Consider the following 27,524-nt stretch of genomic DNA (forward strand, 5'->3'; position numbering starts at 1 on the left):
CACAGCCTAGATTTTGTACAAGTATGTTGTAAGATAGTGATCATTTTAATAATAATCACATAATTGATGAGACCTTGGTTTAGAGTAGTTTTATAGGTGCATATTGAATATATTATAACTTAACAGAGTCAAAGCCAAGAACCAGCTATACTCAATATAAGAAATTCTCAAGTATATCTGAAAAATAATTGATTTTAAAACAAGTTTTAAATTAAAAATCAAGCTACTAATGTTTTCTCCTATATTTGACATACAAAACAGTAATCAGAAAAACTATGCTCCACTGCCTAACAACAAATAGATCTCATGTTATAAACAAGCAACAAATCCTTCAAGTATCCATAAGCTTTTAATATTAAGCACTGTAAGCAAGTTACGCACTTTTTAAAGTGGTATTGTTTAAACTTATAACCAGTACATTTTTGAAGTTGTACAGTTTGTAGTAGTGTCAAAGTTCTGCATGAACTACAGCTTTCATTCAAGATTTTCTTCAAAAGTTGCCATAATATCACTCTGCAAATTCATATCAATTGTACAAGTCATCTGTAAGAAAGCAAATTAATATATTTTCAGAGCAGTCAGGTGTAATGAATACCGTGCAGGTCAAATACAGAAAGACTATAAAGATCTAAAAAACTGAAATCCTTCTTCCCCAAAACTTTGTCTGTCACTACAAGCTTGCACATGCATGTTGTTTAAGTCCTTTCTGAAAACAGCTGAACAGAATGAAAGCTTCAGGAGACCTTACTGAATCCAGTGTGATCTTTATCACACTGCAGTTCTTGCATTCAGTTGTACAATGTTATGAATTAAAAAACACACACACTTAATCTAGGAAGTAGTAATGACTAAAGAGTATTCTTTATTGATACCAATAAAACCAGTAAGATATTTTAAAAGGCTCAGTTTTGGTGTTTCAGACCAGGACAATAAGTAGTACTTTTATTAACATGCAATACATGGGAGAAGATGGACCACTTGCAAAACTTCAGGTTTGAAGTTATTCAGAGACCAGGAACCCCACTTTAAAATTTGATTTTACCAGGCAGTTATTCTAAGCTGATGGGAATAATAGGACCAAGTAGATAACTTTTCATGTTGCACCACCTGAAGACCTATTTCATTTTCAGGACTAACTTTTCAGTTAGCGTAGTTCTGTTTACAATTGTTCAGGTCCTTCAAAATAAGTACCTGAGCTAGCATGTTTTCTTTTCTATTAAAAATGAAACAAAATTAGCTGGAAAGCCAGCAACTTACTGCTTCTTTCCTCCTACGTTCTTGTTCCATTTTTCTAGCCAAGTTACGGTCTTGAACAAGTGTGTGTTGTTGAGCTTCTGGCAATTGTTTGCTTTTATACTCTTCTTTTTGGGCCTCAAAAACATTCAATGCCATGTCTTCCAATTCTGCCCCTTCATGGACCCTTAAAAAAAGTAGTGTAGGGTAAAAATCGATGATTCTTTTTCTTCCTAACAGATGTTTGCACCTGAACAGAATTCTGCACAGAAATCAGCACATAGTACTCAAAGCATGGTGCCATTTTATATGTTGATTCATCATAATTTCCTTTTGCAAGAAGTACATGCATGCAGTTTTTACACTGCAGGAAGATAAGATTCCCCATGTTCCATTCTATACACATAGGATTTGTATACACTACACAAAACTTGTATTGAAATCACATTCCTTGCAAGATATATGCACTTAAGCCTCTGGTAAGTTGGCCAGTGATGTTGTGTGTCCATATTCCACCTTTTCAATTAGTTATTTGAGTTAGACTTTACAAACTTCAGGCAAGCATCACTAATGACTTATCCCATAGATGCTTCTCTTGCATTAGAGAATGATGGAGAGATTATCTTAACAGAAAGTAATCTCATCCACCAATCAATCTTTAGCATCTAGGGGCTTACAGAGAAATATTTATAGAAGACAAAAGAGAGCAACTGTGAGGCCATAAAGAAAGAAAAGAAAAGTCAGAAGAACCATTAGTTTTGACAGCTGCCTAGAATTGATAGCATACTGGTTACATGCTAGGAGCAAAAGCACTGGCACTGTCAGCTGAGACTGCTCTTATCGTTTTTAGGCATAAGTTGCACTGAAGCAGGAGTGCTGATGCAAGGTGCCTTCAAGTACACATTGGTTCCTTTAGGACAGAGAGGACTTTAAACAAAACCTCAAAAGCCAAAATTATTTGTATGTTTTGCAGTATTCCAGGTTGACCATCCGAGTGTGAAACAGTGGGGTTCCTAAATTCTTTATTCTTTAGAATTCTAAATTCTTTAGAATTTAGAGCAGGGATGCTACTGTGGAGGAATTCCAGCTCCTCAGAAAGTCTGACAGGTCCTCAGAGGTCCAAACGTTTGTCCATCTCAGAGCGGGATACAGTGATGCAGCTCATAGGCTTGGATGAATTTCCTCCTCATGGAAACCAATAGCCACTGGAGGTGCCCTGACTCTTTGCTATACACTCTGAACAAAGAACTTACTCCTAAGTCTTTCTCAAATACTCCAGTTACAAAGATAACACACTCCAAACTAGTGAGCAATTCCAAGACACCAGCGATGGGATAACAGAGCAGAAAAATTTAGTAACCGACTTAGACTTACCCTCCACAGGGCCAAACAGACAAGAAAAAGTACTGAAGGAGGAAATATTTCTGAAAGCAGAGTTTCAAAAAGGTAGCACACAGCTGTCTAAGCTATTACTGCAATGCAGTAATTAGTAGGCAGTCACTTACACCACTCAGCATAATAGACCTCAGACTGGGATACACATGTGGTTACTCACTAAAACAGCTATTTAAACAGTAGCTACAAATTACTGGTGATGAATACCATGGCAGTAGCTTAATACATTTTTTTATGCCAATGCAGAGAACACCAGTACAGTTGTGCTCAGAGTGATACAGCCTTTTTCACGCCCTTCAAGTAGGTATCTGACATATGGCTGTTATCTGATCTGATCCACTCATTTCTGAATAGCTAGCCAACCAGTAACAATCTTTTTTAGGGTAAGCAACACATGCTTAAGGTATTTATTAATTCAAAAGCTGTTGATTTTCCTTCTCCTTTGACTAATCAAGTATCCCTCAAATACACAGCAAATTCCATGAAGATTTTTCAGCCAGTCATTACTGAAAGAGAGCTGTGTTAGTAAATTTAATTTCTTATAGGATATTCTGAGTGCAAACGTGGAGCATCACACTAGTGCTCCAGCATAGTCACTAGCCAGATGTTTCTTCAACTGTGACACTACCTATTACAGCCATATTTATTATACAACTTTAAATAATAGCATTATCAGTTCATAAAGCTGACTGTGCCTCACATGATGGATAATGATACATAAGCGTTGATGAATTATACTGCATCAGTAGCCTAAGGCTGCATGAGCAGTCTGAGGTAATTTTTTTCCATTTTTAAGCAAAAACAAATCCAGAAAACCATTTAACTATCCAGATGGTTGACCCTGCACATAATCGAAACAGGCAAAAAATGGAATAGTGTTTAAAGATATCTGGTTACAAACCTCTCTTTTCCTTGAGGAAGGTTTTGCAGTTCCCTTTCAGCTTGCACCAGTGACCTTGTTAACTGCTGTGCTTGCTCACTCCTCTTTTCTAGTGCAGCTTTCTTGAACTGTTTGAAGCTCTCGACAGATGTTTTTATTGGAGGTGGAAGCATCATCTTTTTACATAAGCTTACCCAGGAATCTATATTCTTAATTCCTGTGCCCTGAAGGGAAGGAGAAAAAAAGGGGGGGGGGGGGCAAAAATAGTCTGCAACAATTAAGGACTTTTTCCTCCCTCATCCATTGTGCGCTTAGTTCTTTTGTTAGTACAGTGTTGTTTTGATTGGATCTGCTTAAGAATATTTGCAACAGTTTATTTCAATAGAATATTAGTGCAAATACAGCAATCTAATCAGGCTTCAATATGTTTTCTTATCAGCTTTGAGATTCCTTGGAAAAATTGCTTGCACTTATTAGCATTTGTAGCTATTGTTTTTTACCCAATGCCTTATCTCCATGGTCCCATCTACTCACTTTAATTCCTGAAAGCATGAATTCACAAGACTGCACTTATGCAAGGAGCATTTGCAATATTTTAATGCCAAGAACTCCCATTTATATGAAGATTCCTTATATAACAATAGCTTTATAGTAGACTCATGGGTTGTTTGTTTTAAATAAGTGTGTGGTTTTTTTTCCCCATTAACCTTTCCTTCACAGGACAGCATAAAACTGGTATTCTCCAGAAGTATTACTTTCTAGCAGAAATTCACATGCTTTGAGAACTTGACTGAGGAAAAATAATCTTTGGAATTTGATCCAAACATATGAAGGAAATGCATATTTTTGGAGTTGAATTCAAGTTAATAGCTTTCTGAAAGCTAAATGCCTTAAGAAAAATTCTAGAAGCACTTTAATCCAGATTGTATACAAGTTTTTCATTAAAAAACTTTCAAGTCATAATGATAAGGCCACAGGAAAAGCATGTGGTCCTTTTTCAGTACAGGTTTTTCAACAGCACCCAAGATTATATGTCACCACTACTCTGTAAGGACATGCTATCCATTATTTTTGTTACTGGATCAGCAAGATAAAGGGTCGAACATACTAATAACTTGAAAATTAAAACTATATAAAGGTGTGCTAGTAGTTTGAACATGAAAACTGGATCAGAGAAGCAATATTAATGACATAATACAGATATACTAATTTTAAATTAATCCTGTATATCATTTATCTTCAGAAATAGAGCTCAGATATTTTTGCACTGCAAATGAGAGGGAAAGATGTACAGGTTATGACAAAGCCAAAGACCTATCAGGTACTAAATATTTAAGTCATAAGAGATGGGATTTATAGAGAACCAGCCATGGTAGGGAACTTTTGAGCCTAGTGGGCCTATATCCAGATTCTTCTCCTCAAACAGAACTTGGGCAATACTCTTACCTTTTTAGGAAGAACTTGAGATTTTGGCTCTAGTGTGTTTTTACCATCATGAGGTGTGTCAGAATGACCTGATGGAAGGAAAGAAAAAAAATTCAGTGATGTGTAGATTTTTATGGACTGTTACCTCAAATTGAAGTGATATGTTTAGTCATTCTAAAAATTAGCTTAAGGATTTACACTGCAGGTATTTTTTTTTTTTTTTTTTTAATGGCAGAAATACTCTCGAACACAGGTACGTTTCCTAGCTTAAGTTGAACCGAAGAGCTTCTTTACAGTTCTTGCCAGTAACAATTCCAGGAATCGTTAAGTCTAGATGGGAAATTAACTCCCGGTTCTAGGAGGGCTCCCAGCAAAACATCCAAATCATTTTGGCAGAAAGTCTTCCACTGCAGCACCTTGTATGTTACTTACTTCCTGTCTCCTTCCCACCTAGCACACTTCCGTTTTGTTTCCAGCATTACTTAGTAATCTCTCATTCATCATGTAAACTCATTCTGCCTAAAGCTTTCTAGTCTGCCTATTTCCACTTTTTTAAAACAAGTGGGTCAGTCAGTAAAAGCTCATCACTGCGTTTCTACTAGCCTACAGGATGCATAAATACTTTGTGCTGTGGTCCATTTATTACAAGGGAGGAGGAAAGCCATTTACGCAGGCAAACTAAAACTACTATTTTCATAATACTAAATTCAGATGAACAGTTCTGATATGCTGTGTTACTGCAACCTTACTGTTCCATCTAAAATGTGCTTTTGCCAAAGTTTTTAAGACAAAAAAAAAAAAAAAAAAAAAAAAAAGAACAAAACCCCACAATTTTTCAAATGCAGGAACTGGTGCATTTTGTTAGTCATTAGGGTAGGCCTGAAAACAGACTTTTGCAATATTATGAATTTGCAAAAATACCACACAGTTAGCAATAGCCATGTATTGAATTTGTACCTCACGCATTACTTTAGTATAATCCTTTTCTAAAGGCCCTCTGAGATGAAAGTCTAGACATACTCTGAAAAAGCCACCATTTTAGAACCAGGTGTAAGCACAACACACATTATTTTGTGTCATATAACAATGATCTTCTATTGCAGTTTGAGTTTGTTTTGTTTGTTTTTAAAGTAAAGGAGTAATAAGAAACCAAAAATAACAGAGTTTTGTTTTTTTTAAACACCCAAATGATAAAGTTTAGATGTTTGAATCCAGAATGCTGAAAGCAGCATTTCAAACTCTTAAGCTTGTTGTAAGCAGGATTTGCAGAAAGACCCACAGCCTCCAAAACTCAGACAAGAATATCACCTGTCTCCCCATTCTCTGCAGTTGTTTCTGAGATAGTATAATTACAAGTGAGCAGGAGGGCTTTTACTATGCAAAGTAGTAAAATAGGTTGGAAGACCTCTATAGTCCCATTGGTGAGGGTTCCACATCCTGATGCTTCCATTCTCCTCATAGATTCCAGGTCCAGGTTAAACAAAATACATCCATCTTGGTCAAATTCTGTTTTCAGAGAGTTATTCTTCTCTAGAGTGGAGAACTGGTGTATTAAGGTGGTTGTCTTAATACAATAGGCATCTCTTTCCCCGATCATTTTTCCTCATACAGGCAACTATGATCTTCAAATAAGAAACCTGTCACAGCAACACTGAATACTCCAAAACAGAGCAAGAACTTCATACCTAGAACATGTCTGTCCCCCTGTTAATATCATTTTGATCAGTCTGTTATTCCAGCAAGTTTCAGTAGACCTGTTGTACCTGCCAAGAAGATTCACGTGAAGCAAGCCTAGGTTCATAGTCACATCTGTTTAAAGATCTAGACGTAACAGAAACCTAGAGGCTTTGTGACAAAAGCCTTTGCAGCCGTGAGCTTCAAAACAGTGGCTAGGGTATCACTTATAGTAATACCAGCCCTTACAGAAGCTTTCACTGAAAACTTTATTTCTTAATCTGAAAGGAAGGTTGTAATTACCAGTTTATTTCACAAGTTAAGCTTTTTAACAAGCCAGTACTGAATTCAGCAATATGCAGCACCAAGCCTGCACCCGTAGTATCAGAGGTGTCGCAAGCCTAAAATCAAAAAAACCTCTTGTTTTAGGGACGTAGGTAACTTCATAAAAATGCCTGAGACAGTAGGATTCTTTACAAAATTCAAGTGATTTAAGTATCCAGACCAAACTAGAGTTAGTTCCCTGATTTTATCTAAATAGATGCATATAATACTAACCACTCTGCACTTTTTATCAACAGATTTGAGGCCATACAATAGTTCCAGACTGGCAGTTTTTGATATTATTGTTTAAAGAAAAAATACAAACAAAAAACCACCCAAAACTACAAACAAACCCTGCAAGTTTGTTCTTTTCTCCTTCCAGTTTTCGACAGGAGGAGCTAATGGTAGAAGGACACTCCTAGGATAACACTGAGCACAGCTAGGACATGCATCACAACAGGAACAATCAAGCATTACTATATTGTGGAAGGGGGCAGATAACTACACTCACAAAACAGTATGATACAACATAATACTGAGGTTAAGTTACTTAAAGGCAGAAAGTCATCATTAGGTAATTCCCATACTGGAGTTTGAAGCCCCCTTACTGTTCTCTGCACAGGCAGAATTGAAGAGGGGGGTGGGGGAAAATAACAGGACAGTGCAGATTAAATGAAGATTAGGAGTAGAAAGTTATGAAGAATAGAGCCTAAACAGTAAACAGGTGTAGAAGGGAGAAAACTTTCCCAATAACTTTAGGAAAAAAAACAACTACAAACATTAAACAATTAATTTGACTTCCTGTTAATTTTCCTAGTCCTTTAACACATTCAGACAACACCAGGATCTTGATGCAGTTAAGTCATCTGGTATATAGGGCAGGAATTCAAAGTGCAAAAGGCCTAAAAACATTGTTAATGAAGATCAGTTGCTGAATCCATTGAAAATGGGTACCAGCTCCAGCTGCTACAAGCCTAAAAAAAGGGATCAGCAGTGTGTATGGACAGGTGTGTTAAGAGCATGCAAATACTAAATAAAGCAGTGGAGAACTAAGTCTTCCTTTTTAGAGTTGATGATCCAGCATTATTCTTTGGCAAGTTAGAGTTAGGTGATAAAGCTGTGCCTTTAAGTTTAATCAGGTTTTCAGAAGCCTGTTCCATCCCCTGTTCAACCACATGCAGGTAGCTTGGAGAGCTAAGGCTAAGAGGAAGAAAGAAAAGCATTACGTCTGATAACACTTGGTTCTTCCCCTCTAGAAACTAGTAGGCCACTAGCAGCATGGATGATCACATCTCCATCTTGGAAATCTTTAGTTTGAAATATGCATGAAGTCTGATGCATCCCTGCATGGAACATAGCTTTCAGGGAACCTTTTTCAAATCCCCTTCTCCATATGGATTACTCCAGTCTCTGGGCTGCTCTAAGTAGTGTTTCCAAGTTTCCAGCAAGCTCCTTTTAGAAAAGTACCTTATGCATGGTGACTTACTAAAGTACAACAATATTACGGAAGCACAATATTACAGTGCCCTAGCCACTACCTGTTTTCTTTATTGTAATAACTACAAGATCAATGAGTTTTATCAGTTTGTTCCATGATGAAGAACTGTTTGACATTCCTTTATTCTGGCAGATCCTTGTCACCTCCAAGAGCCAGAGGTGGTAACTCAATACACACAAAATAAGCTCCCTGGGGGAAGAGTGCTATGGAGCTTCAGCATTAAAACATTTTAAAGCCCAGCCAAATTCTACATAACAGATTGGAGCATGAGTTCTCCCAAGCTTCCTTGGAGACTGGGTTACTTACTCCTAGTCTTAAACTCAGGAAGTTAAGTCCTCAAATGAAAAGAAGTCATTGGCTCTATATATTCTAAAGCAGAACAAAAGCAAAGTATCTATTTAACTTAGCTTTATATTTAAAAAAAAAAAATCAAGCAAATAGTCAAGGAAAAAAAAAAAAAAGGAGGAAAGAGCAAGGGAAAAGTGTCCCCCTACACAATATTTTGCAAACTGATTAATGTACAAGTGCTCAGCATTTTATTTCTTCAGGTTCACATATACATTTTAACTTTATACCCCTGGTCTCAGTTACACTTATGACAGTACATACTTCGTTCTTGACTTATGGGTTTTGAGTCAGCAGTTCTCTCACTGTCCTTGTTTTGAGGTTTACTTGATTTGTCTGGATTTATTACTGTTTTCTCAGCTTGTTTAGTCCAATGGGCAGTATCAACCTGGGAAATTGTATCAGACACCTAGAAGGGAAATTAGATTTTAAAATATACTCTTAAATGCTTAACATGTGGATTTTCATTATACAGTAGCAGTATTAAGCATTTAAAACAGTTAATTGTTGCAGTTCTAGCTTATATAAACACCAGAGAAGTATTGGATTTCATTCATGTTTATGAGAGCCAAAGCAAGTTCATATATTAACACCTTGAATCTAGGAGCATGAACTGCTCTGAGATAACAAGTGTTGAAGGTGGTAGAGTGAGAAACTGATAAGCTCTTTAACCCTTACGTGGTGCAACATATTAGAATTTGGCTCTTACTGTTGTAAAGCCAGTTGCCCCACTGTGGCTTATGGATTAGAGTGAAGAACACCTGAATTACCTTAGTTTAGTGGTACCTTTTTTTCCTGGAGAAGATTATGTAGTAGAATAGCCCTTAAACTAGGGAATAGATTGCAAACCTGAGTCTCATGGTGTGTACTACTTGATACCTTGGAAGGTGTGTGCAAGTGGATAGGGGTGAGTTCTTTTCCTTTGTTCTGAAGGATACATTTTTGTACTCACAGACCCAGGAGAAGAGGTGGTTTCTACCCATTTTGGAAAATAAAACCCATCAAGTCTTGGCTGAAGGAACTATATTTAAAAAACATGCCTAGAAAGGTAGTTATACATCCCAAGAGAGAAAATACTATGCTGCTGCTGCAACATCAATAACTTCCTTTGAGTCTAGCACAGAGACCCTTCTAACCAGGGCACTCTCCAAGAACAGCTTGATAGAGAAATGGTCTGTGGGTAAATATTTCATAACCTCATATCTATGCCCCCAAAAGCCTCAGTTTCCATTCTTTAGGAACAGCAAGAGAGCAACACACTTCTTATCAAGAGCTAGCCTCTAGAGTCTTCACTATATTGCTGAGCTTGAGAACATATAGTAATATAAGTTGCCTATCACCCTTTTGCACAACTGCTGGCTTACAGGGTGGGCTTCTGGCCTATATTTCTGCAAGAGTTACAGCAGTCTAAGCTATAGCACTGAAGTGAGAAGCAAAACATTTTATACTGCATTATAAATGTGATATATTCATCAGCCAAACTCTTCCCTTTTGTGTTGTGGCCAACAGGAGATGAATTCATACCCTATTAAAAGGTAATAAGAATCACTTTGTTAGTGGGGTTATAGATGAGTGATTTGTTATAAAACTAAAGTGGCCTTCATTGTGTCAAGCTGAAGCCAAGAGTGCTACAATATCAGATCATATTTAAAGGAGCAAGTATATACTTGAAAAAAAGGCTATTTGAGATGAATCCATTGGAGAGAACTATGTATTCACCTCTGAAACGGCATGAGTACATGGGGTGACAAGAGGCTGATTTGTCCTTGGAGTACTCTGAGGCATTTGCTGGACTGGAGCATCATGCAGAGCAGATAAAGCTGTGATTATACCTGGGAAAAAAGGGAAATGTATGACTTCTCCTATCAAACACAGGGCAGTCTTACAACATCTCAAAATTAGGTCAGTGTTTAAAACTACAGAATAACTAGATATGAAGATGTGTATCCTAGATCTGCTAGGAGACTTATTTTTAATTAGTTCTTAATTAGTTTCTCAGGTAGTTAATCAGCTACCAGCTCAAGCTGTCTTCTACCAATAACTCTGAAGTGTCTAAAGTTATTAGGCCTTTTAAGATGCAGGGAAAAAAGAGAGGAAAAGGAGTAGCTACTTCTTGATCATGTTTGTAAACAACTTATATTTGATGTAAGTCTACATAACAGTGAACAAATCAGAAGGTCTATGGTGCCAAGCCTTAAATTCAGTTAACAGGGATTTTGGACGTGGACTTGAGGGTGGTGGTAGCAGGTTTAAACATCTAACTCCAGCCCTAGGGTGTTCAGCATTTCCTCTAGCCCTAGGTTCATTAAGACATCGTTCTCCATCTCATCTCCAATTGCTGCCTCCCTTTACTGAGTGAGCATGAACAGCACGCTATTTTAATACTATTCTGCTCCACAAAAAGTGCCCCAGTAGTCTGAAGTCCCAGCTAGTCTTCAATGCTTACACTTTTCATATTTACGATCATGCCCTTTTTAAAGTACGCTCTGAAAGAGATTTCAACATTACCACCTAGATAACCTCCAAAAACCTGAAGATAAGCTTCTTGGGCAATATCAACTTTAGTTCTCCCAGCCCTTCTTTCCTCAAAGTTCACTAAAAAAAAAAATAGCCATGTTTCTTGCCATAATGATTTTACCTGTGGGAGACTGGGTGGTTTGTTCTGATGATTTAAGTGATCTACTCTGTAAAGGCTGAAACCTCTGTAGTACACTGGGAAATGGCTGCTGTATTTCAGATGATCCTTGATTTTGCAAGCTACTAGTAAGAGAAGGTGCAGGCCGTGCTTGCGGAACAGCACTGCAGTTCGTCCTCTGTAAAGACAATGGTATTCTCTAGAAAGAAATGTCAGTAATTAATATAGTCAGATTTTTTAATAGCAATTTGATCCCATCCCCCTGCTCAACCACCATTTGCACTACAGAGCTTGTACTGTAAGACTAGACTAGTGTTTTTAAGGATTTAGATGACTAGATGAAACCCCACAAGGTAAGACATGCTACCTTGGTCCAATATACACAGAATTCAGTCAAAACCTCACACCGCATTTTGTTATGAAGTATTATGTTTGTTGCTACTCAGGAAGTCAGTTAAGGATTGTTTTAACTGATCAAGCTGAAGCTTAACTCCTGTATCTTGCTTTCTTAAGGTTTTGTTGTTATTCTGTCATTGCAGAGGTTGAGATTTCTGGCAGAACTGTATCTTGTGTAATTCCTCTCCTCAGCTTTTGTTTATAAAGATGCAGAAGGAGCTGCTGAATAGAGATAGTAAGTTAACCTTACAACCTGGTTTCCTGTATCAAGGTAAAGTTTTGATACTTTTTCATTTAAAGTGAAATTAGTCTACTGAAAGAAGAATGAAGGCGATCTTGCTTTGCAGTCTGAGGACTCTCCATCCCTCCTAACTTTAAGGGAAAACATAAAAGACATAACCCTGACAAGAATTAACACCCACTGTGTTCACAGGAATAGAGCAATTTGACCTGAGAGGCATTAAACACCATTTCTACATAAGACTTTGCTATTGCTCATAATAATATCATAGTTAGAGGAAAAAGTGACTTAGTGGTGTTTGCATTGTTTATTAGGTCATTTCTGTACTTCTTTTTTGAAAGCATTCTCCTCTTGTCCTCTCCCTTCTCCTTCACCCAACACTGAACTACCAGGATATCTAGAAGAGGTAAGAACCTCGGGAATTCTCCTAGTCCATCAGTTTCTATGAAGCTACACAAGCTACTTTGAACAAGCAGCAGATTTTACATCTCCATGTAAGTCATCTACAGTACAAGCAGTGTTCAAGCTACATTCATTATTTCCTGTTGACAAAAGTGGTTTGTCATCTCCAAAGCTATTTTATTGAACAAATAACTTTGGTTAGGGCAAAAGGGTTATATCCATTCCAAACAGTTTACCTTAGCTTGTTCCATAGAAATTGGAGAATTCTGCCTGGTTCTGTTCTGTTTTGAGCGTGTTTCAGTAACTGCAAATAAAGCAAGGTGGGCAGAAAGAGGTGGGTGGGATGGGGGAAGCATCCGCATATGTTGCATTATTCACACATACAGTGTGTGAGTTGCAGTTGTACCTAGAGAGACAAGTCTCACAGAGAAAGGAACATTCTTATCCTGAATACTTTGACTTCTTTAGCTTGATGTACATAGAGAACTACTCCCAGGGTATACAAAGAGGCCATTTGCAGATTCCTGCAGGATCAAGATCTTTGCTACCATCAACATTACTGTGCTTGCTTCCCCATACTGCACATGGCTAACCATAGGATTTGTTTCACCTTAGACTGTTACCTCAGACACATCTACATTGTAGCCCTCATGTTTGGCAGATATATCCTGTCACAGAAGACTAAAAGATTCTGCACAGAGAGAAGCATCTTTCTGGTATCTGAATAGTGAAGCACTGTAGTGTCCCTTGAACAAGCTTGACACACCACAAGCAGCCTCTCTTCCCAGGATAGTGTTTGGGCCTACAGTCAGTGCTGTTGATATTTTCATCCCCAGTCTTAGGGATGAAACCTTACCCACAAGGGCTACAGCCATTTGTAGCATCGCACCAAACATTCTTTTCCACCATTTGAGTTACAGCTTCTAGAATCTGAATGGAGTCAATCCAGGGTTTTTGATGTATAGAAGTCTCAAATATTTAAAAAGGAATCTCATCTAAAACATTCCTGATAATTTCTTTCTGAAAAATCCATTTAATGTTTAAGGCTCCTCTCAGATTGCAGACCAGAAGATTTAAAAAAAAAAGTTTTCAAAAAAAAAAAAAATCATGAAAACATAGGTAAGCTATAGGCTGATAGCCAAGTCTCCAGATTAGATACACAGACTTCTTACTAGCAGATTTTGTTTCCTAAGTTGCTTGTTGATAAATTAAAGAAAGCAGATGTTTCATGATTAATTTTTTTTTTTTTTTTAAACTCAGTTTCAAGACATTTAATAGCACTGGAATTAGGCCTTCAGCCCAACTGGGCTATCAAGTAAGCCCATAAGGATGACTGAAATTCTTGGTAAGCATTTGGAACAAGCAGACACAGTAAGTCAGAAGGCAGACATTTTGCCCGCACAGCCATGAAAGGACATTATCTAACCCGATTCAGAGTCGCTACTATCTGAAGAGCTAGAAGCACTGCTAGTACTGCTGCCAGAGTCCGAGGAGCTGCTGCTGTTGCTGCTGTCGCTCAGTTGGCTTGGTCCAATGCTGGGCTCAGCATTATTTTCAACTACAAGATAAAAAGGAAAAATTCAGAATACTCAGCAGTAGAGCAGTTTTAACATACAAGACTAGATCTACCCTGTTAGGGCTGTGCTGCCATATGGTTCCTAGACCTCTGCCATGCCCCTGTCCACTGTCCTTTTAGCAGTTAAATGGAGACCTTTATAGAGGAGGGAGATTTACTAACTGCAAGATAGCTGTATGAGTGAAATATCCAAAGAGGAACTCACATACACAGTCCTAAGGTAAATTAGGATCTGACTTGCCTTCAGACCAGGTCAAGCACAGTTTTCACAAGAAGTCTTCCAGCTGCTAAGAGGTTGTTTCTCTGCTTGTTGCTGCTCCCAGACTTGCATGCTGAAGTCTTTGTCTATAGCCAACTCTCCTCTTTCCTGAGCCATATGTACTGCAGGATGTCATCTTTTGCCACCTCCCCACCATCTGACTATTTTGCCTCTGCAGGGTTGATTTAACTTAGAATTTAGTGATTCTGCAGTCAAACGTTTAAAATGTGTTGCTCTGATGAAGTTTTGAAAATGAAAAGCCACAGGTATATTTGTTTCCCTGGACACAAGTCACTTAAACATACCTTCTTGTTAGTAAGGAAGGCTGTAAGCTAAATACCAGTTGTAAAGATTCTCTATCCTGCTTCCTCCCCCACAACATATTCTTAGCAATTGATTTAGCTGCTTCTTGCAGCTTTTCTTTCTAGGATGTTTTCCAGCCACCATATACACCAGACAAAGGCTTGCCTGAGCTTATGCTTGATGCAAGCCTACATCTTGCAGGGCTACTTCTATCATTTCAGCTGACTTGTTTCACATAGGAGCTTATTAGATACCCAATGAAGGGCAATAATGGCACTCACTAGTTTTTTGAAGATATCCACCTGTGACATTAGCATCAGCTGCACTTACATGTACTGAATTGCTGTCTCTGCTATTGAGAAGCCTGGACAACCAGGTTGCTTTTCCTAGTGCAATTCATTAAGCCTAAGGCAACACAGCTTTAGGCAGAACTGTTGCTAGCGTAAAAGCAGTAGTGAGACTAGGAGCTAACCAAGTATGACTAGAGTTTGTTATTCTTTGGTCTCCACAAGCCACAAAGTGAATTGCAAACCAGGTACATAGACTGTGGGGGTTTTTTGAACTGTGCTGTGTTTATGTCAGCATAAGGCAAGAGGTTCAGTTTCAAAAGCTCCCCAGAATTATCATGTCACTTGAGCTCTGAAGAGATCAAAGCAAACTGATAGTCTAAGGAATGATAAACTGATCAAATAAAATGTTAAAAGGTGCAGGTATTGCTAAACTTGTGCCAGCAAACAGCTCTGGTAGATACATTCAGTCCATAGTGGGGGAGGTTGGGGGAAGTAGCACTTGAAAGTGCCTAGCCAGGTTTTGACTATCTAATCCAGAAGAATGGGATTAGTGATAAGGATGTCACTCTTCAACTGGATGTCTCTACTAACTATTGGCTATCAGATACAGGATGCCAGACAACATGGACTTCACCACTCCCATCACTATATCTTGTCTTATACTACAGAAATGACAAAGCTATCATTTGTCATTTTAATAAAGGATTAGGCACAAGAATAAGGAAAAGGTCTGAGGCAAGAAGAGTAACTGAACAAAGTTGCTGCTGGTATACCAGTTGATTTAACATACAAAGAGTCTAAAGACTAGCAGTGGAAGCTTAATACCTCAAGTATTCTGAGGAGAAATTCCCCAGATGGATAACAGAAAACAGGCCCAAGAAGATAATCCCATTTTAAGCTATTTGTACTGCAAATTAGTAAAAGTAAGAGTCACATTACATTTGAAGTCTTGCTTCTTTGGGTTTAGCTGACCATTGACATCCAGTAGTCTCTTCTCTAGCTCTTGTTTCTTCTCAAAATTAAGTTGTTCTTTCGACTTTGTTGTTTTTTTAGCTGCATGTGAAATAAAAGTTAACGCAGCCAAACAGAGCAGATTACGTTTTCAAGCATCATTTATGCTACATACATACCACGCTGCTTTCTTGGTCTCTTCCTCAAACAAGTTGCCACGTATTTCTCTAGTTCTCTGAGTGTTGAAGCCTTTAAAGTTTCAAAGTCTATTTCTATCTCGTCAGGGTTAGAGTTCCTCAGTGAAGGTTCTCTTGACTGTATTATATGGACTACTTTCCCAAGCTTATCTCCAGGGAGTTTATTTATGTCCAAACTCAACTGCCTTTTTTCATCATAATTCATAGGCTTGGCACCGTCTTCATCTTCTGACTTATGTGCCAACACCACATGCTGCATGGTTTTCTTTGATTGACTGCGAGAAAAAGTTTACTGTGGTAACAGCAATTTAAAATAATTTGACACCCAAGCAAGTCCCCCACACTTACATGTTTAAAGACAGCTTTTTCTTAGATTTCTTCTTGTGTTTTAGATTTTTCTTCTTTTGAATCAGGCTTTTTATCTTAGCTTTTTCCTTGTTCTTCTTTTTTTCTCTTTTAGCTTTTCCTTTCTTTTTCAGTCTAGGTAAGGATGTTCGGGTCAAAGCCTGCAACTGCTGGTGCACAGCTTTAAGCTGTTGAAAGTGACAATGACAACAAAAAACCCTAAGTCCCGTAGGCAGTGTAACAGGAACAATAAACTGGTCTTAGATATCGTGGGATATTTATGGCATCTGAATGATTATTAATAGGATGTTTGTTTTCCAAGCATCTTACTGTCATATAGATTAGTCAGACAGACTAGGTCTTCAGAAGCTGTAAGGCTGCTTGTTTTAAGAGGCATTTCTAAAGTAGTTCTCAGCATATGTCTTCTAACATCCTGTGAAGGTTAAAACACTAGAATGACTGTAGGAGTGTCCAGCAAGCTTCTCTAATTTCAGGCACTTGGGAAGCATAAGTGCTCTAACAAAACTACTGAACCAGGCTAGTGGGACTGCTCTTTTACATCTTCAGCCCATAAATCTAAGATATTGTGTGGTATGAAATGGCTAGTTGGGAGAGATTAATACAGCTTTGGAGAAAAAGCTAACACAGGTTTGTTTAAACTCCATAGAAATTAGAAGGAAGAGGGACAGAAAGGATTCTAATTCAACCACATTAAAGTGCTTTTGCTTAGCTATTGCTAAGGCTGTCTTGTAATATTTTAGTTGTTAGGCAGGCCTGTATTCATAAATTCATAATGTATATACTACTCTGACAAATACTGAAAACTAAACTGTTCCTCATTTGACTTGCAGAACAAATGCAAATTTCCTCCCTAGATTAGATACGTAAGCAAGTTAAAGCATTATGTTCAAATAGAAGCAAGTATCATCCCACTATTAGCCAATGAAGCACAGCCATACTATCAGCATTAGCATGAAATCTGTTCTGTTTTACTTCATATTGAGCTCTCTAACGAGAGAACTCAGGACTTCAGAACTACTCAATGGAGCTAGCATGCTTTGAAAGACTGAACATAAGAATGGAGCGCTTCAATTTGAAGCAAGTGGCACTGTTAGAAGCCCAAATCACTAGATTGCATGTGAAGTACCTGGATGCTGTTGTCATCCTATGTCAATGTGGTTTTACTTTTGCTTTAAAAAAGTTTGTGGGCCTCATTGAGGAGAGGTTAGGCAGGAGTACCAGACCCATGATTCACTCAAATCTGGAATAAGCAAGCAAGAAATCTTGCTTTCCTCACCTTTCCACCTCCTCTGCATTTTGGAGTTGTATGGAGAATCCTAGTGCCGTCAGATCTTTAAGGAGAGGCAAACACACCCCCACTGGGCATGGGAAATGAAGTTTCTTTGAAGATCTTTAAGCCAGTAGATAGTTTGTATTTGCTAAGAGAATGTTCACTTGCAGATGATGTTTGGACATGTTTCCAAACCGGAACCAAAGCTATGTTAAAAAAATTCTAGTCTTGTGGACTTTTTTAAATAACAACCTTTGATGCTAAGCCTTCAGATGGAGAATTACAAGTGGCACTATCAGAGATAGATTACAACTGTCATGCATGTCTGAGTACTATTGCTTACCTGCTCCTGAAGCTTTGCAAGGTACATTGTTCTTTCATTTTCAGAGTCTTCAGATGATTTTTCTTCTGAAGATTCATCACTGCTGCTCTCACTGGAATAAGCCTTTGTCATTTCTCTTATGGGCTGTGACAGAGGAACACTTGCAACAGGTTCATCAGGAATTTTGGCAAAATGCATCTCAAAAACATCCTAAAGATAGGAAGAGTTCAGGAATAGTGAAGAGATTAGCACATTTTTCAGGTCTGAAAGATTATGAAGTCACTGCTTGCTTTCTAGAAATACACAGCAACATAATAGTTGGTAACATCAGTAGATGCCGTATCAGGGCATATGACCACAAGGGAATCTCCTACCCTGTTTTCAGTCTGACTTGCACGATAACTCACCTGAAGCTTTCTTGCCATAGCAACTACTTCATGGTCTGGAGAATTATGTTTGTAGCAGCTCATGAACATTAGTCTAACATCTGTGGCAAATTCTTGTGTATCTTTATATTCAGAGTTATCCATTTTCTTCTATGGGGAAAGAAAGTGAATGTGCATTTAGGATTTCTAACTTTAGAGCTAGAGGATATCATCATGAACCAGCAGTAAAATAGAGAAGGAACAAGAATTAACATCTAGCATTAAAAGTAGCTTGCTTCAGCATAGAAAATAAGAGCCACCACAGAAAGACTTGCTTCTTCTCCTTCCACCCTTTAACAAAATACTAGAATTTCCCCTTTTGAACAGTTTGTTAACCATACTTGCTGTAAGGACTTTGTAGTACTACTTTTCAGCTCTTTTTCAGATCAAGACAAAAAAGGTTCAGCTGATTATATTTGGTCAGGTGCTAGCTACTTGTTTGATTCTAAGCATATTTGTACAAAGCCTTCTCCATAACTATTTTGGAGTCAAAATAATTGGCTAGAATTTGGGGAGTGGTCTTTATACTGTGCAGGCCAGTTTAAGCTAATAATAGACTATTCAACTCTCCCCACAAGATAGGTCTTAATTTGGCTAGCTAGTTCAACGCTAGACAGATGTGCCCACTGTTTGCAAAGCACTGGCCACTAATATCTCCATCTAGAAGGGTCCCTTTTTACAGGCACAGGGAAAGGGTGGCTTGTAAGTATTTGATGCTTAAGGTTCCAGGGCATTTCACCAAGGATAACAAATTCTGACTGAAGCAGAAGTTGACATCGCAGAATTGCCCTTTTTAAATGGAAAAATAGCATTGTGCAGACAGACTGAAAGATATTTAGCATGTTTTGTTAGCAGCTTGCTTGGAAGTGCTTCATGCAGAAGGGTAATTCCTGTTAGTGCTTTTATCAACATGTTCAGCAAATAGATTAGCCACTACACACATAGTCACAACACGAATTAAAGACAATAAGCTGTGGCTTAGAACTTTAATAAAGGTATAAGTGTATATCGTTTCCATGCCCATTATCTCTTTCAAAGGAGAAGCAGCTTTCATGACACCTTTTCAGCTAACAATATTAAAACCCACTTAATACAAAAGTTAGAGGCAAGCACACACATCCCAATCCCCTACAAAACACACTTACTTTAATGGTTCCCAGGTCCATAGGGCATTTAGTGGTCCCTTGGTTCTCACCAAGGGAGAAGGATGCAATATCCACAGGTTTTAAGAAGGGCCATGCATATGCTGCATGCTTCTTTGAAAACATTTCTTTAAGGATCTCATTACAATGTTTTAGCTGTTCTGATAACTGAACCTTTTTAAGAATTTTAGGTGACTGTTGAGAATCTGGCAAGACCTTCTTCAGAAGCTTATTTGGTATCATACATTCATTTTCTCCTCTGCAAGTTTTAACAGCTTTTCTTTCATTACATGTTACAGAAGATTCACTGCTTGCTGTGAATATTGAAGTAGTAGGAGTTGTAGTGTCAGCCTTCCTTTTCACACCTTTTTTAGCCTAGAAGATGATTTTGCAGTTATTTAGAACACAGGTATCCAGAACAGTGAGAGAACAGTCAGCTTTGAAACTAAGCAAAAAAATCTAAGAAAGTACCATAACTGTGAAATGTGAATTTCAGTAACTTTAGACTGCAAACCTACAGAGCATTACATTTAAGGTTGAGCTTGGCACTGACTGGTAAAGGCAAGAACAAGGTGCACTCTAGGTCAGACTGTGGTCAGTTTAAGCCATATGAGAAGATTCCAGGAAGCTGGTAGGTTATAAAGTTGGCACAAGATTACTATCAGGGGAAGGGCAGAAAAAAGTGACTGCAGCTTAGTTTCTAAGCCTGGTTGCAGGTCTTAGGTATAGGGTTTATCTTTTAGTTTTCTTTAGTTTGGGCAGTATTTGGCTTGGAATAGGTAAAACATGCTTTTTCACCAATGCCTTACTCTCTTCCAGTGAATGCTCTCACTTTAATGAAGACTGGCATGTGCCTATTCATAACTGGAAGAGCACAAATAAAATGAAACCAAGGCAAAAGTGTATCAGATAAAATGGCACATGTTCATGTACAAATCAGACTGCAGGTAGTTACCTATATTTTTGTGAGCTACAAACACCTTTCTAGATTATTTACAGTGTTTAAGCAAGCATGTTATTTTTGGCAACAAAGAGTTTGACTGACATTGAAAACACAAGTTAAGTAGACCTTAAAGAGCTTTATTTTACTACTAAAAACATTGTTTAACCCTCAAGGAAAGGGCTTGAAAGGTGAAGCCTGTAGAAGTGTAGGAATACACTTAAGAACTACCATCTGCAAATTCACTTTGTTTCTTTGTGAACATTAGGCCCCCCCCCCCTTTTTTTTTTTTTTTTTAAGAACATGCACCAAGTGATCAACACAAACTCTGCTTCTGTAGTAGAACTAGTAGTATTGCCCTAGTTATTTAGCAGAAACCCAGAAGATCTATAACAGATCTTACTATCACAATAGAAGTTTTGAAAAGGTCTTGCAATATACTTGTTCCAGGCACTAACAGTAAAACCATAGGAGCCAATAATCTCAATACCTTTCTTATTATGAGGTGACTTACTTTTGTTATAGGGACTGCAGCTGGCATTAAAGCAGTCAGGTGAGCTGTAGATGAAGGAGCTAGTGTAACCTGCTGTAGCTCTTGAGTCATCACTGGAGGCTGCTCACTGCTTTCAGCTTGTTTCTGAGTTGTGTTTTGTTTAGTTGAAGAAGTCCCAGGATTGGGCTGCTGAACTTCTGCTTACCATTTTAAAACAAAAATTTTCCAGTTATGTCCTAAATGTTGCAGTCAATTTATTTCATGATCAAATTGAACAATTGTCAGAGCCTCTTCCCCTGCTCCCCACCAAACTAAACAAATACAAACAAGAGTGTTGTATACAACAAAGCAGTTGTATATGTTCTGCTCTGTTACCTACTCAACACCGTTAGGGTGTCAGCTAGAGTTCTGTGCTGAGTTATGGATGCTCTGCTTCAGGGAAGCTATGAATTAACTCTGAGGGAAGATCAGAGAGACATCATGCTTCACTGGGCAAATTGGGAAAGGTTTTTGCCAAGAAAAGAATAAGTCATTCTCTACAGATACTTTAAGAAGGCTAAGCAGCAGTGGGTTCAAACTGCAACAAGAACGTTTGAGTTTGAGCGCAGTTAAATTTCTAACATATGCAAGAGTACCTAAGCTTGCTTAAAGTATTACAGAACTCATTCACTAATTTAAGAACAATTTAGACCAATGTTTTTCTGTGTGTGGTTGTTCCTTTGAGCAGTGAGGTGGGTTAGATAGCCGTCAAGGTCTTCTCCAGCTCTTAATCATCCTGTTTATTTCTCATAGATGTTCAAGCCTATTAGCTAATATTATAACCCTAAGCAACAGCAGGACATTCTCCAAAATGAAAATCAGTTGTCAGTTTCAGGGAAACAGGCCCTATGTATAGATCTGCTTAAAAAGTCAGTCTGCAAAACAAGGAGTTTTTCTTTGATCACAGCACTATACTCTGCTATTAAATCCATGGAGTACTGACAATATTTCAAAATTTGTACAAGTTGCACATTTGTGTATACAAAGGGACATAAACAGCTTTAATACCAGGAAGATTGTGTTATGAATGCATCTCAGATGGTTGTAATCACTCAAGATCTAGAAGTTAATTCAGCTTCCAACACTTCTCAACAAGAAAGTTTTTTGGGGAGTTACCTCTATCTGTTCAACCAACACTCTTGCCAAAGCGATGAAATGCTTGAGATTTTACTAGTAGCCTCACTTTAAAGTACACTAGTCAGAGCAGGAAGCCAGCTGAGCATCCTCTTCTTCCTCCCCCCCCCCAAAAAAAATTTGTACACAAGAACAGAGTTATCCAACTGCTTTTCCTATGCCTTTCTATAGATGGCACGATCTACCAGATTGTCCTTGTTGCTGATAGTTTTTGAAATTCAAAATAGTATTATAGTTTGATAGATGTCTAATTTCCTTCTCAATGTATATTTGAGGAGCAGCACTCCCTCTCAAAACAATCACACCACAAAGTGCACTGAGGGGAGAGCAACAAAGTCACCAGGAGACCCTGAAGAGCTGCTTAGCTATATAAGAGCTTCTATAAAGTGAAGCTAAGATCAGTGCTCCACATATGTCAGAAAGCAATCAATAAAAGGTATCAGGGTATAGAAGCATTGCAGTAAACAGTCTTACTTATATCATTAGAAATATGTATTTGTCAGCCAGTGTTGATAAATTAGATGTTTCTAAAGCAATATGACAGTAGTTTGATTAGAGACAAAATGAGCACTTTGTAGAAGTGTAACAGCTTTCAGGGTAGTGAAACAAATTATGAAAGCAATAAAAAAAAGCATAGAAGTCCATGATGAGTAACAGGTGGAAGCTAATCTCCTGGCCCCTTATAATTAGACTTCCTAGTGTAGCTTGAAGCTGCTAATGTGATATTCCCTTGCAAGTTTGAGGAGTCTTGACTGAATGTTCCTTCTTACAGGCAAAAGCTACATTTCACCAGAAGTTTGCCTATGGAACTGTGCTGTAACACTAGTAATGGAATTGTTAATTCTGTTTTTCTTTTTTCCGTCTTAGTTAAGCTCATAAGTAAAAAATAACAAAATTTAGTCAGTACCTGTAGAAATATTATGGCTGCACTGAACCTAAAGCATTGTAGCAGTGTTTTTGCTTGTCTGATATGTTCTGGGAGAAATGAAGTCTTGTGAGAGCATCCTGACTACTCCAGGGCTAAGCTGTAGCAAGCTGTGGAGAATTACATTCCCAGCCTTTAGTTATTTAATATATATTAGCAATTCTGCATGTAATTTAGTCCTTACCTTCTGCCTTCTTTCCTTTTCTCTTCCCTTTGTTGAGAATCACTGTTCTTTCTTCTGGTGGCATTTGTGCTATTTTCTGCAAAAACACTTTTTCTAGTTCTTGTGCCATAAACACAATGTCATCACCTGGCTGCAAAATATAGTCAGTAATGTTCAGAGTACATGAGAAGCTGTAATAGCAAAGTCTTGCTTTTTCAACTAACCAATCTGTAGACTCCTGCTCCGACAATTAGAACAAGCCACCAGGACCACAGGAGGACCTAAGGCCCCCTCAGCCCACACTCACTCAATTACAAGTAGCTTCATAATCAAAATAGACCACTTTTCCCCTTGCACAATCCTGCTTCTTCGCATATCCACATATATTTCTCACGTTAAAGGAAAAGGAAGACAGAGCTTATTCATTCTCAGTTTCTGAAGAAAGATGTTAATACTCAAAGTGGTAAAGCACAGCCAACAAAAGCATCCAAGCACAGAGAGCAGTTAATTTTGAATTAGGTTAGTCTATCAAACTTATTGGAGGAGTGGAGCAGGATTTATAATAGTGGGCCTTAAACTTGTATAGCAATTACGCCGTGCTGTTCATAAGCTGTGTAACAAACCTAGAGTTTTTTTTTCAGGCAGAATCTTTATGCAGAGAAGCCTATGTGTTCATTTGCTGAACAGCAGGCTCAGACTTGCATATGTATCTTCTGTCAGTTCTAGCAACCAAGCCCCCCTTTTTCAAAGATACTCATTTTCAAAAATTTCAAAGACATCGACTAATTTTGTGCTGATTGCAATAACTACTTGCTTGTATTGTTCAATATAATTGATTATCAATAAAAGGGTGCTGTTGTGTTTCACATACCTTATTATATATATAGCAGTTCAAGAACATAGTTTTAAAGTCTTCAATGCATTCTGCAGCTTTTGTGTAGTAATTATGCTCCAGACGCTTTTTAATTGTGCTCAAATCCATGGGTTTCTTTATGATACTGTAATAATCCTGTGGTTTTGAAAGAATGTTAATAATACAAGAAATGCTGTAAAAATACTTGGACATGAAGATGCTTACAGATGTAGTTATGAAAACTTGTTAAATTGCAAGAGATGAGAACTGTGTTATATTGCAAGGAATATTTTAAAGGAAGACTTTTCATTATAGTTATAGGTACCATAGAAGTTCAGCACATTCAGGAACTCTCCACCTTGCATTTTATCCTTGTCCTTTCCTACAACATTCTCCAACAGGACGTTCAAAGCCCTAAAGAGTTTTTTGGTTTTTTTTTTTTTTTTTTTTTTTGACAATATGATCTAGAGCTATACTAGCTATACTGATAGTAGTGCTTATGAGAAGTATATGTACTTCCCTTTTGCTAAACTCAAGGCAGTTTACCTGATGTAGCACTCCATCTTACAGAATGGGACAGGGGGAGAGAGCCAAAGACAGATAGAGTCACTCAATCACTGATAAAAATGGGAAAAAAAGCCAAGTTCTCCCAGATGCCAATTTAACACTTCATCCACCAGGTTATATATCTAGTAATGAGGCAGTAAGATGGTTGAAAGGCATCATGAACTATTATATTATCTTAGTAGCATTGCTTAAAGCCAGATTCAGGACACTGTGCTCATTCCTGCTAGTGAATTTAATAATCAGAACATGAATATCACCGCTGATAAGTTTGCATACACATAGTAGTTTTATGAGGTTACTACCAATTAATGAAAAGCCTTCAGAAGCTGTCCTAAAGAAAAATCTGTTTTAGTGAAATTAAAAAAACTAAATACATCATGAGTGTAGAATGTTTGAGTTCAATCAGAACACCAGTAGGAAAACTTAAATAAACACAGCTAGTAGTCAAATCTGTCCATTCTACATCTAACATGTGGAAGGGAGAAGCAGAGAAAGTACAAAGACATCTAAACTTCTTGCCACGAAGCCAGAAGTTTTTGTTGATTGCTAAAGGTTAGAACTAAAATACGTACCTTTAGCAACGTTACTGGCTGCCTCAGAAATCCAAAGAGGCAGAACTGGCCTGAGGCTAGCTGCAATTTTTGCCACTATTCTGACTAAATGACCTTTAATATTAACCTTAAGTGACAGTTCATTCCAAGAAAGGGGGTGAGAGGAAGATGTAGGAAGACAGTGACCTTGACAGGGCTTTTGGAGAACCTGACCGATTGAGTTTGTCATGAGAAACAGATCCAGATAGAGTTTTGTCTAGTCTAAATAGAACCAGTGATCTGGTAGAATTAGTCTTGTGAAAGTTTTGGGAGAGAACTAATAGGCTTGCTTAGGCTGGAAAAAAGAATTGAAGGAAATATGCCATGATTTTAACACCTTTTTACTCATGTACCAAAAGCAGCATCTTCCAGATTATTTGAAATACCACTCCATAAATAACTTTTTTTTCTTTTTTAAATTTGACTGAAAAAGCTGGGGTAATCAAACTCAAGTTTGACAATACCCGATTAAGACAATTTGTCATAAGACATTATGTTCAGTACAGGAGTGTGTTATGAAGTCATACTTTTGCACTGTTATAATTAAATTGTAAAATAAACAAGGCAATACTGAGCAGGGACAAAATTCAGGTGTACAAGAACCTTGTATTTCCTAGAAGGATGTTCTACCACTGTGGTACCTTCTTGTTCTTTCCTGTTTTTGCAGAGGCATGTAATTCCTCTAGAAATTTCAGACTAAGAGGTCAAAGTATCTTCGACATTAAAAAAAAAAAAGACCAATTACAAGTGTAATTACTTCTGTGTATCAAACCAGATCAAGATTTGCCTGTTCACCTTAGGATCAACCAACTCTGCTTTTCCATCACAAAGTATTTGTCACCAATAGAGTTGACCCCTCTCCCATTTAAAAAAGTGATAAGGGAGAGGGGAAAAAAATCTGTAGCTCTAAAGATTAGTGAAAATGAATAAACCAGCAGGGAGGTAGAAGGAAGCAGAGACAGAATATTAACCTCTAGAAACTCAAAAAGGAAAATTGAGAAACTCCTGTGCTTCCTACATCTAAGTATCCCTGAAGAAGCAGTAAGAGTGCTTACATACAACAATCTTAGATCAAAAAGCAAAGGAACAAAGATACAGCATTTGAAATGCACCAGAGAAAGTAGTTTTCTTGAAGAGCTCTGCCCTGTAATCTCATTAAATCTATAGAGGGAAGCAGGGTGGCACAGCATGCCCATAGGGACACACATGGGCCACAACAGGCCTATACCCTTGAGGTCAGTGGAATGCAACCATCCTCTGCTGGACCAGATTATCTCCAGAGATCTTTTCCAAATCCAACTATTCTGTGACAAGCTTTTTGGCTTTAAAGTACTGATACTTTTCGGGGTAGAAGAAAGTAAATATTCTTGATATATGCTTGGAGATAATGCACACAAGTATATCCAGATAATACTTAGCTTTCCTCAAGAGTCATTAATAGAAGCAAAGCACAGTCTATGTTGTCCATTCATTTAGTTTATAGGTTTAAACCATATTCTCTAGCTACTGCTTTTATACCCTTCCAGTGACTGGAAAATAATGTGAACATAACTGAAAATCCTTGGATTAACACAAGCAGTTCATGTGCAAAGCAGTCTTCCTTGATCTGTAGAGTTTATCTTTTAAACCAACAGTAATTCACCAGTCTTGTGGTATTTTACATACTAATACTTCAATACAATACCAAAAATGTTCTTACAGGAAGATTCAGTGCTGCTGCATCTACAGGCAGATGAAATGGCCAGGAAAAGTTGTGTCTCCACATGGCTTTCATGACCACCCTCTGTAAGTACTGAAGTTGGTTTGTTTGACAACCACTACTTTTGTTATTTATATATTCAGGTGGAGGAGGGTTAACAATGATAGAATGCTGTTGTTTTGGAACAGACATCTTCAGCAAGTTTATGTAGCCACTTGTTCCAAGATCTTCATTATACATCTAACCTGAGGCAAAAAAAAAAAAAAAACCACGCTATTAAGTTAAGGTGTCTAGATCTAATGCTGTTTGTATATTCACTTCTGTTTGTAAAGTGTCAATACTTATTCACAAGTGTGCCTTCAGGATTTAACTAGGGCACATTTGTCTTACAGTGCACAATTGGATGTGCTGGACTACTGGAAGTCAGTTCTTCAGGTTAAGAAGAAAAAAAAGCATTAAAGCCCTGTAAAATGAAGACATACAAAGTGGAAAAGTCTGAAATTTAGGTCAAAAATCAGGCATTCAATGTAGATACAAAGCTTTGTTCTTATGTTTAGACCTCTAAATCTTTC

General features: G+C 37.8%; 1 protein-coding gene and 1 long non-coding RNA gene across 2 annotated transcripts in view; one reads left to right on the top strand and one right to left on the bottom strand.

Annotated features, from left to right (window-relative positions):
• Positions 1–346: 346 nt before the first annotated feature.
• Positions 347–27,144, bottom strand: BRDT (bromodomain testis associated). Its single transcript, XM_064516418.1, has 19 exons — positions 26,953–27,144; positions 24,115–24,252; positions 23,265–23,394; positions 21,004–21,179; positions 19,553–19,924; positions 18,390–18,518; positions 18,004–18,192; positions 16,373–16,557; positions 16,007–16,299; positions 15,816–15,929; positions 13,875–14,006; positions 12,685–12,752; positions 11,413–11,608; positions 10,494–10,606; positions 9,039–9,183; positions 4,955–5,022; positions 3,530–3,732; positions 1,258–1,420; positions 347–543 (listed from the first exon to the last, which is right to left on the bottom strand). Exons 1-19 carry the CDS (start codon positions 27,142–27,144, stop codon positions 475–477), a joined length of 3,075 nt encoding a protein of 1,024 aa, XP_064372488.1. The 3' UTR covers positions 347–474.
• LOC135329113 (uncharacterized) overlaps positions 11,945–27,524 on the top strand; it is a 30,210-nt gene continuing 14,630 nt past the window's right edge. The window contains exons 1-2 of the long non-coding RNA XR_010390330.1: positions 11,945–12,040; positions 26,955–27,038. This is a non-coding gene — a long non-coding RNA (uncharacterized LOC135329113). The remainder of the gene's footprint in view (positions 12,041–26,954; positions 27,039–27,524) is intronic.

This window comes from Dromaius novaehollandiae, chromosome 8, assembly GCF_036370855.1.
Source record: "Dromaius novaehollandiae isolate bDroNov1 chromosome 8, bDroNov1.hap1, whole genome shotgun sequence".
Taxonomy (NCBI): domain Eukaryota; kingdom Metazoa; phylum Chordata; class Aves; order Casuariiformes; family Dromaiidae; genus Dromaius; species Dromaius novaehollandiae.